Source organism: Trachypithecus francoisi, unplaced genomic scaffold, assembly GCF_009764315.1.
Source record: "Trachypithecus francoisi isolate TF-2019V2 unplaced genomic scaffold, Tfra_2.0 Lachesis_group8, whole genome shotgun sequence".
In the NCBI taxonomy this organism is placed as follows: domain Eukaryota; kingdom Metazoa; phylum Chordata; class Mammalia; order Primates; family Cercopithecidae; genus Trachypithecus; species Trachypithecus francoisi.
Window position 1 is genome coordinate 5,077,696 of NW_022681473.1, and position 10,835 is coordinate 5,088,530.

Genomic DNA, 10,835 nt, shown 5'->3' on the forward strand with positions numbered 1-10,835 from the left:
GCAGCGAGCAGGGTCAGGGGTCATGTTGAAACGCGGAGGAGTCCAGGGCAGTACCTCCAGGCTGCATGCTGTCCAAGTGGCGTGGGCGGGCGGCCCCTTGGATGGTCTCGGGACAGCGTAGCGAGGCCCTGGGCACTCACCTGACCAGTCACGTGGGGGACCACCTGAGGGAACAGACAGGCAGATCCAATCCACGGTGGGGGGCTGGGACTTGGGATGGTTTGAGGGGTGCATTAAAAGCCTGGAAAGAGCCTAGGTGGGAGAGTGGATGTCTGTCCGGCACACACACTCAAGTGGACCAGGGGCAGTTGGCCAGGTCACAGCCATCCCGTGCCCAGCACCCTGGTAGCCAGTTCAGAATGACCGTCCCAGACCTAGCTGAGGGTCTGCAGCTACAGCAGGGTGCACCTGGTGTTTCTGAAAACCCCTCTCCCCAGGCCACCTCGTGCCAGCTCCAGTGGCCCCCATATCGGTCCTTAGGACTCCGGCCACCCACACACTGAGCTCCTGCAGGGCGGGTCCTATGCCCAGCACACAGGGGAAGCTCGGCCCGTGTGCCAGCTGAACGGTGAGATGGGTGTGAACGAACACATGAAGCATCTCTCCCCCTCCACTCCCCAGCTTCTCAACCACAGAATCTGTGCCTGGCTCAGGAAATGGACCCTCCGTGTGGGTTTTCTATTGCCGCATAACAAATGGTCACCAGTTGAAAAGCTTAAAATGGCATTTATCTATTGTCTTAAAGTTTGGGCAGGTCAGGAGTCAGGACATGGCATAGCTGGGCCTTCTGTCTCATGGGGCTGCAGTCAAGGAGCCAATTGGAGCTGGGGTCTCCTCTGAGGCCTGGGACCCTCTTCCAAGCTCTCGAGGTTGTGGAAGATTTTGCATTTCCTCGCCCCCGTTCCTCATGGGGCTGGATCTCCAAATCCCGCAGGAGAGTCTCTGATTTCAAGGCCATTTTGAAAGGGCTCGCCTGATTAGCTTGGGCCCACCCAGGATAATCGTCATTTTGATTAACTCAAGGTCAGCCGGTTGGACCTTAATCACACCTGCAGATGTCCGGCCACCTTCGCCATACAAAGTAACCTCATCATGAGAGCACATCCACCCTCTTCACAGCCCCGCCACGGTCCAGGTTGGGGAGTACGCAGGTGTGTAGACACCTGGGCGCAGGGATGCTGGAGAGCGTCTGAGGCTCCTCCCACCCACGCTCTCCTTGGCTCTGAGACTGAGTCCTGGCCTCAGGTAGGTAATGAGCGAAGCTTTGCAGAATGAATACTTGAGGGAATGAGTGAGTGAGTGAATGTGTGAGTCTGGCATCTTCCATCAAACTGTGTCCGTCTCAGGGCGAGGGTCCACATTGGACTCACCTCTGAAATTGCCACAGCAACTAGTGCTCCTGGTTACATATAACACTTTGAGTGCTCAACCGAGTGAGTGGAGGAGAGAGTGGTGCCTCTCCCTCTCCTCAAGGTTAGGGTCTGTGCAGAGCAGCTCTGAGACCCATTCCTCTGGGAGCCAGGTGCAGAGCCGCAAGCTCTGTCCTGGACACCATCCCCTCTGGCTCCTCTGCACAGCTGCCCCTCCAGTGCACAGCAGCAGCCCCCAGGGCAGCACTGGCCACACAGGGACCAGTGGGAGGCAGGTGTTTGGCTGTGAGACCTTGGGCACGGCCTTCTGCCCTGACCCTCCTGGTCTCCATCAGCAAGAGAGGGGTGGCAACACCTGGCTGGTGTGAGGATGGAGCATTCCCCGCATGGTCAGCTCTCAGGGTGATGCCTGGTGCCGTCTAGATGCCCACACCATCTCCTCCTTTCATCCTTCCAAGAGCATCACCAGGCAGGTGCTGTCATTATGCCCATTTTATAGCTTGGTAAACTGAGGCACAGAGAGGTTAAGTAATACATAAAAAGCTGGGAATTGGGCCCAGACAGCCTGGGTCTAGCCATATTGGAAGGGCGTTCCACCTTACGCCTGACTACTGGGTCCCTAGGTGGTGAGTTGAAGACCCCGCTCTTGACAGTGTGCTGTGTGACGTTAGCAAGCCAGCTGCCCTCTCTATTTTGGCCACTGCATTGGGTTTCCTGGGGCTGCTCTAGTGCCAAGCGCCACAGGCTACATGGCTTAAACCACAGAAGTAGATCGTGTCACAGCTCTGGAGGCCAGAAGTTCAATACGAAGGTTGGACAGGGTTGGTTCCTGCTGGAGCTCTGAGATGGGGTCTGCTCCAGGGCCTCCTTGGCTTGGAGGTGGCTGCCTTCCTGTTTCCAGGGCGCCCTCCCTGTTTTTCTCTCTCTCTGTGTCCAAATTTCCCCTTTTCAGAAGGATGCCAATCAGATTGGATTCAGGCCCACCCTCATGGCCTGATTTTAACTAAATCACCTCTCTAACAACCCTTTCTCCAAACAACACCATATCCTGAGGTACTGAGGTATCCTGAGGTACCACATCCCGAGGTACGCTCCAACATATGAATTTTGGGAGGACATGATTCAGCCAGCAGCAACCACAGCGAACTCAGGTGAATTCCCACCCTTGCCCCAGCTAGCACTGCGAGGCACTGAGCTGCCAGGCACCTTAACTGTTTTAGTTTTATTACCTGGGGCTCTGAAATCTCACACCCAAACCTTGGGCTGTGTGTCCGTCCCTGGGAGGTCCTGACCTCACTGGCCTGTGACCCCGGGCTTATCTGTCACTCTTCTTTCTTCTAGATTCCGGTTGCAGGCATTGATCCCTTCCCTGGGGTTTATTTTGCTGGGTGTCAGGCAGGAAAAGGGTCAAATTCCAGCACGCGGGTCTGCTGTTGCATCCCAGGACAGCCGGCATGGGCTGCTTCCCCTGGCTGCAGGGAATGTGTCCAGACTGAAGAGGATGCGGCCCTGCCAGCAGCCCAGAGCTGCTGCTCCTCCAGGGGCAGCTGAACTCAGCACCCAGTCTCAGGAAACAGCGGATTTGAAAGCAGAAATCCTTTTCTCTGAAACGGGAAAAGAAAGTTCCTTCTCAGCATCTCTGGCTTCTTCTCCCCTCTGCTGGCCCCAAACCGAGGCACTCATTGTACCTTAGCAGGGGTAAGAAAAAAAGCACGTTAAAAACATTTTGTTTACACTTATTACAAAAATAACACATCGTCTTTTACCTCAATGCATCCCCAATCTCCCCTCAATCATTAGCGGCGACCCTGGGTTCGGCCTGATTCCAGACATCCAGAACAAAAGGGAACACCCGAAGTCACTCCTTCCCTTGCATGCAGCTCACTATTTATTTATTTATTTATTTGAGTTACATGAGTAACGTGTTCAGTAGGCACACCTTAGAAAGAAGAGATAAGCAAGCCTAAAGGGGAAAAAAGTCACCTGCAATAATAAAATCTCAGCCACTAATAACCCTCACGAGGATTAGCATGTGCCCTTCCATTCTTCTTCTGACACACGTGTGCCTTGCTGTGTGTGCGTTTACACGAGTGTAGTTATGCACTAATTCAATCCTGCAAACTTGGTGTTAGGGTTTACTGACAGCTGCCTTTCTTATTAGATAATTTTTTTTTTTAATTCCAGTTAAAATCAGCAAAGGCAGCAAGGTGCGGTGGCTCACGCCTATAATCCTAGCACTTCGGGAGGCCGAGGAGGGTGGATCACCTGAGGTCAAGAGTTCAAGACCAGCCTAGCCAACTTGGCGAAATCCCGTCTCTACTAAAAACACAGAAATTAGCCAGGCATGGTGGCACATGCATATAGTCCCAGCTACTCGGGAGACTGAGGCAGGAGAATCACTTGAACCCAGGAGGTGGAGGTTGCAGTGAACTGAGATTGCACCACTGCACTCCAGCCTGGGTGATGGAGTGAGACTGTCTTCAAAAAAAAAAAAAAAATTCATCAAAGGCAAGGAGTTGTTATACACTTTGACATTAACGAAATGGGTTTTAAAAAGACAAAAGAGGGTTCTGGGGAGGATGTGGCAAAGCTGGCACTCACACAAGTATCAGCAGGTTCACAGGTGTGAAGCGCACACGTGCTCAGTGCTGCCTTCCCACACGCACCCCCGGGCACCCATGCTCACCCACGTGCACCTACCACAGTCACCCACGTGCACCCACACGCACCCGCGTGCACCCACCACAGGCACCCCCGTGCACCCACCACAGGCAACCACACACACCCATATGCACCCACCCCAGGGACCCACACACACCCACGTGCACCCACCACAGGCACCCATGCACACCCACACGCACCCATGCGCACCCACCACAGTCACCCGTGCGCACCCACGCGCACCCACCGCAGGCACCCACGTGCACCCACCACAGGCACCCACGCACACCCACGCGCACCCACCCACACGCACCCATGCACACTCACCACAGTCACCCACGCACACCCACGCGCACCCACCACAGGCACCCACGCGCACCCACCACAGGCACCCACGCACACCCACGCGCACCCACCACAGTCACCCACGCGCACCCACGCGCACCCACCACAGGCACCCACGCGCACCCACCACAGTCACCCACGCGCACCCACGCGCACCCACCACAGGCACCCACGCGCACCCACCACAGTCACCCACGCGCACCCACGCGCACCCACCACAGGCACCCACGTGCACTTGTGTTGACCCTTTGCCCCTTGCCTGTCCAACATCCCTCCCACTTCTTCGTCTTGTTTTTAAAGTTAATTTTAACTTTATTTTTTTCTGGCAGTTTTAGGTTCACAAAAAATTTGAGAAGAAAGTGCAGAGAGTTTCCACTCCACCCGCTACCCGTGGTTTCCCCTGTTACTAACATCTCACCTTGCTGCCGGGTGTCAGGTACCAGGCGTCCCTCTGGCCATGCTGATCAACTCCTTTGTCCCAACTGAGGAGCCCCTGGGATTACTTTATTATGAGACTAAGGCTCCTAGCTTACCTGAGGGCTCACAGTTGGTGGGGTACGTTCCATGAAATCTGACAAATGGTACGGGGACATGCGCCCACCTTGCCAGTATCCTACAGAAGAGTTTCACTGCCCTAAACATCCTGTGCTCCACCTGTCCATCCCTCCCTCCCCCCTAACCCCTGGCAACCACTGACCACCACTGACCTTTTCACCATCTCCATAGTTTTGCCTTTTCCAGAAAGTCACGTAGTTGGAATCATAGAGAAAGTCACCTTTTCGGATTGGTTCTTCTATCCAGCAATATGCATTTAAGCTTCCTGTGAGTCTTCCCATGACTTGTGAGCTCATTCCTTTCTAACAAGAAAAAATATTCTTCCCTCTGATTGGCCCAGGGATGGCCACGTGACCCAAGCTGTACCAATGAGAGTTGTACCTGGGATTTCGGCCAGAGTGGTCAGAACATAGACTCCCTTCCCATCAGAATCACAGAAGTCCCTCGCTTTGGCCTGAAAGTGAAGCCAGCATAGAGACAGCAGATGCGTAGAGATGGTGTTCTGGTGCCATCATTGTCACCTTCTCAGTCGTGTGGTGCCTGAGGTCTACAGCTGGGTTCTCTTGTTACATGAGCCAGCATGTTCCCAGTTTTGCAGAAGGGTTAGGACTTCTGTCACTTGCAACCAAAATTCTAAGACAAAGACAAATGCTTTTACCTGGACCTTTTTTTTTTTTTTGTCAGTAAATTCATATGATGTTGTTATTTTAAACACTTTTATTAGAGTAAGATTTACATACAATAAAATTCACCCTTTTAAAGTGTACAGTTATGTGAGTTTGACAAACACAGCTGTGTACCCATTGCCACAGTTGAGATCAAGGACAGCCTCATCACCACAAAAAACTCCTCACGCTGCTCCCCCTCCCCCAGCTCGGGGGAAACATGGAACCTGTTTCCTGCCCCTACAGTCTTGCCTTTTCCAGAGCATCATATAAATGGAATAATACAGCATGCAGCCTTTGAGTCAGCTTCTCAGCACGATGCATTTTGGACCATCCATTTGGCTTGTTCTTTTTCATGGCTCAGTAGTATTCCATTGAATGGATGTACCACCGTTTGTTCATAGTTTTTCAGTTGAAAGACATTTGGGTTGTTTCTAGTCTGGGGTGATTAAGAATACAGCCTCTACACACATCTGTGCACAGATCTTTGTGTGTACTTAAGTCAACTCCAAGGAGGTGCCAGGATTTGAAGTCAGGACAGTTGGGCCCTCAAAGGATTCTCCTCAGCCTTGCCACATTGCTCTCAGAACTCAGACATATTCTAAGAATGGGAAAGAGAGCTGCTAGGAGAATTCCCCCTACAATCATCAGAAGATAGGCTTCCAGAAGCAGCCACCCCACTCTTCTCTGTTGGCCCAAAGCCCACCATCAGATGATGAGATTCAAGGGTCCAGTGGGGTGCAGTGTAATGTTTTGATAAACACATACAACAGGGAATGATTCAATCAAGCTATTAACATATCCATCTCCTTCCTCACAGGAGATATCAAAGCATCACATAAATATACAATTACCATTTGTCAGTGCAAAATAATATTAATATACAATTACTACTTGTCAATGCAAAATAATATTAACATACAATCCACGTTTGTCAATGCAAAATAATATTAATATACAATTATCATTTGTCAGTGCAAAATATTAATAATAAATATGAATATTAACAATATTAACAATGCATGACAATGTTAACATAATTAATATTAGTTAATATTAATAATTAATACTCAATGCAAAATAATATTAATAATAAGAGCATCCAGTGTTGCCAGGATGGAGATAACGATGATAAAAATGATGATAATGATTATGTAATGATCCACTGAACCCTGGTGTGTGTCTGACACCCACATGCTATTTTTTTCAGGTCTCATAATACTATTCCAAAGGTCCCTGTCCCTTGTGTCACTGTGAAGATCCTGAAGCTTGCACATGCTCTAGGCAGAGCAAGAGGCATGCCTTCTGTTCACTGGAGACCCACGGTCTGCTTTAGATGCCAAGCAGGTGTTTACAGCAGTCCCCCCAGAAGGATCCTGACCATTGTGTTACAATTCTCATGCCTTGTTCCATTCAGTGCCTCCGTAAGGAGACTCACCCCAGGGCTGGACCAGGAATTTCACCCTCCTGCCTGCCTTTAACTCACAGATGGGACCTGGCTGGGCCCGCACCAGCCTTGCCCTGGCCAGGCAACTCAACTCAAAGGAAGCTACCTACCCTGTTGAACCTTGTTGGAAATGAAAAGGACTTTGGGTGCTATCCAGCCGAGGACTGCCATACCACTGAGAGACCCAGGACAGAGAGACAAATGACAGGCCACTGGCAGGGTCATGCCAACGCGGTGGCTGACCAGAGCCAGGCCTGGCCAGTCCCAACCCTCCTGCCAGCAAGGGCGCAGACCAAAGCAGTGCATGGGCCGTTTGATTTTCTTGTATGGTCTTGCTAAATGGATAGTTTCATCCTGGGCTGCTCAGATCTCAGTGACAAGAAGGGAGAATGTGTCCTCTGTCCTCTCGCGCCCTGTGTCTGTGCTCCTTGCAAAGTCTGTGAACACATTCATATGGATTTAATTCACCGTCACAGGTGTGTGTCCACTTCTGGATTTCCCTCTCAGTGGGTTCCCATGTTTCCACATGGTGGGTTGAGTGTCTGGACGCTAACTGGCTCAGACGTTTGGATGGTCTCCACTGTCAGCATCATTTATTCATTCCACAAACATCCACCGAGCATTTCCTGCCTGCCAGATTCTCCTTTGGGTGCTGAGGATGCAGCGGTGAACAAGTCCCCATCCTCAGGAACTGGCATTCTGTAGTTGAGGGACTACAGAACAATAAACCAAGTCAACAGTAACTAACCATGAGATGGACCATGTTGGGTGGGCATAAGTGCTCTGGAGAAAAACACACAGGCAAAGGAGTGCGGGGGTGTTGGGCAGGTGCCTCTGTGGACACCAGGGTCAGCTCTGACCTTCCTGAGGGGGGCGGTCTGAGCACGGGTGGAGGGGTGCAGGAGGGAAAACCTGGGGCAGCTCTGACCTTCCTGAGGGGGCGGTCTGAGCACGGGTGGAGGGGTGCAGGAGGGAAAACCTGGGGTTGGGGAAGTCGCTTCAAGAAAGCACAAAGCCCCCAACACAAGAACTTGACTGGTGGGAAAATGCGGAAGTTTCGGTGGGCTGGGGCAGGGTGAGCAAGGACGAGCATTGAAATAACAGGACGTGGGCGATGACCCTCAGCAGGTCTGTCTCAGCAGAGGTCTCGTTGCACGCGGCGGGGAGGCTGGTTCCTTGGCATCACTGTTTAGGCCTAGAACCATGAGCTTTGGAGCTGCGTACCCGTTCATGGCCCTGGGTCAGTAATTGTTATTTCTGTATTGTTTTCCCTGTCCTGTTCCAGTTTATAGTTACCGCCAACTGGATGTGATAATCATGCTAACCAGCCCTTCCTGGGCACATGTGTGCTTCACACGCGTGAACCTGCTGACGCCTGCGTGAGCGTGGGCTTTATCACATCCTCCCCCGCACCTGCTTTTCTCATTTCAAAACAATTTTGTTAACGTGAAGGTGTGTAACTCCTCTCTCTTGCCTTTGCTGATTTTAACTGGAATTTTACAAATTACCTCATAAGAAAGGCAGGCCAGGCGCAGTGGCTCACGCCTGTAATCCTAGCACTTTGGGAGGCTGAGATAGGCAAATCACTGAGCTTAGGAGTTCGAGACCAGCCTGGACAATATGGCAAAACCCCATTTCGTTTTTTTTTAAAAATACTTTAAGTTCTAGGGTACGTGTGCACAACGTGTAGGTTTGTTACATATGTATACATGTGCCATGTTGGTGTGCTGCACCCATTAACTCGTCATTTACATTAGGTATATCTCCGAATGCTATCCCTCCCCCCTCCCCCCACCCCACAACAGGCCACAGTGTGTAATGTTCCCCTTCCTGTGTCTAAGTGTTCTCATTGTTCGATTTCCACCTATGAGTGAGAACGTGCAGTGTTTGGTTTTCTGTCCTTGCGATAGTTTGCTCAGAATGACGGTTTCCATCTGCATCTGTGTCCCTACAAAGGACATGAACTCATCCTTTTGTATGGCCGCGTAGTATTCCATGGTGTATATGTGCCACATTTTCTTAATCCAGTCTGTCATTGATGGGCATTTGGGTTGGTTCCAAGTCTTTGCTATTGTGAATAGTGCCGCAATAAACATACATGTGCATGTGTCTTTATAGCAGCATGATTTATAATCCTTTGGGTATATACCCAGTAATGGGATCACTGGGTCAAATGGTATTTCTAGTTCTAGATCCTTGAGGAATTGCCACACTGTCTTCCACAATGGTTGAACTAGTTTACAGTCCCACCAACAGTGTAAAAGTGTTCCTATTTCTCCACATCCTCTCCAGCACCTGTTGTTTCCTGATTATTTAATGATCGCCATTCTAACTGATGTGAGATGGTATCTCATTGTGGGGCAAAACCCCATTTCTACTAAAAATACAAAAAAAAATAAGTGGGCGTGGTGGTGCACACCTGTAGTCCCAACTACTCCAGAGGCCGAGGCAGGAGAATCGCTTGAACCAGGAGGCGGCGGCTGGGGTCAGCCGAGATCACACCACTGCACTCCAGCCTGGGCGACAGAGCAAGACTCAAAAGAAAGAAAGGAAAGAAAGAAAGAAGGAAAGAAAGAAAGAAGGAAGGAAGGAAAGAGGGAAGGAAGGAAGGAAGGAAGGAAGGAAGGAAGGAAGGAAGGAAGGAAGGAAAGAGAAAGAAAAGAAAGAAAGAAAGAAAGAAAGAAAGAAAGAAAGAAAGAAAGAAAGGCAGCCACCAAGCTTGCAGAATTGAATGAGCAAACCGTGTCCCCTCTGCCTGCCTTTCTACCGTCATTGCATACGAAGCTTCTTGCTTATGTCTTCATCTCAGCGTCCCCAAATCTGGGGCTGCGTGAGCTGGTTTTGGGTGGGACTCAGATGGCTGAGCTTCAGCACTATTGTGAAGGGTGACTTTTAATGTGTAATCTATTTATGGCAAGTGACGTTGATCCACCACATATGGCAGTGCTATCAAGTAGCCAGTAAAAATACATTTATTTAAGAAAATAAGCAGAGTGGAAGCATCGTGTCAGTGATGGGACAGGTGGTATTCAGCAGCCTCAAGGTGCTGGCAGCAGCTGATGTCTTAAAGACTCTGCACTGTCTCATTTAATCATCCCAAGCACAGGTACTGGAAGGAGATTTTTTTGTTTGTTTGTTTGTTTTATTTTTTGAGACAGAGTCTCACTATGTCACCCAGGCTGGAGTGCACTGCCACAATCTCGGCTCACTGCAACCTCTGCCTCCTGGGCTCTAGCGATTCTTCTCTCTCAGCCTCCTAAGTAGCTGGGATTACAGGTGCCTTCCACCATGTTTGGCTAATTTTTGTATTTTTAGTAGAGACGGGGTTTCACCATGTTGGCCAGGCTGGTCTCGAACTCCTGACCTCAAGTGATATACCTGCCTTGGCCTCCCAAAGTGCTGGGATTACAGGCATGAGTCACAGTTCCTGGCCTGGAGGAAGTCTTATTAGCCTCATTTCATGGAGGAGAAACTGGGGCTCCAGGGCATGGAGGCTGCCTGTGGCCACGCAGCCTCAGTGGCCTGTCGGCCTCCTGTGCTTTTACCCTCGACGAGCACGCCACCTGCATCACAGAACAGCTGCATTTATAAAGTCAGGCTTCTGCTTACATGCAGTTGTCTTTCTCCTGTGAATGGGGAAACTGAGGCCTTGGAGTTCAGCCAGCAGGTCAGGACACAGTTCAGCCCAGAGCCGGGGCTCTGACCGCATCCAGGGCCTACTCCAGCAGCCAACTCTGCCAGCCTTTGATGCCTCGCTGAGACAGAGGGTCTGGGCAGTGGCCACTCACCCAC

The 10,835-nt window shown here is 50.7% G+C and overlaps 1 protein-coding gene across 1 annotated transcript; it reads right to left on the reverse strand.

The window, feature by feature from the left end:
• Window positions 1-706: 706 nt before the first annotated feature.
• Window positions 707-5,235, reverse strand: LOC117080444. Its single transcript, XM_033205519.1, has 2 exons — window positions 5,084-5,235; window positions 707-2,974 (listed from the first exon to the last, which is right to left on the reverse strand). Exons 1-2 carry the CDS (start codon window positions 5,098-5,100, stop codon window positions 2,686-2,688), a joined length of 306 nt encoding a protein of 101 aa, XP_033061410.1. The 5' UTR covers window positions 5,101-5,235; the 3' UTR covers window positions 707-2,685.
• Window positions 5,236-10,835: the final 5,600 nt, after the last annotated feature.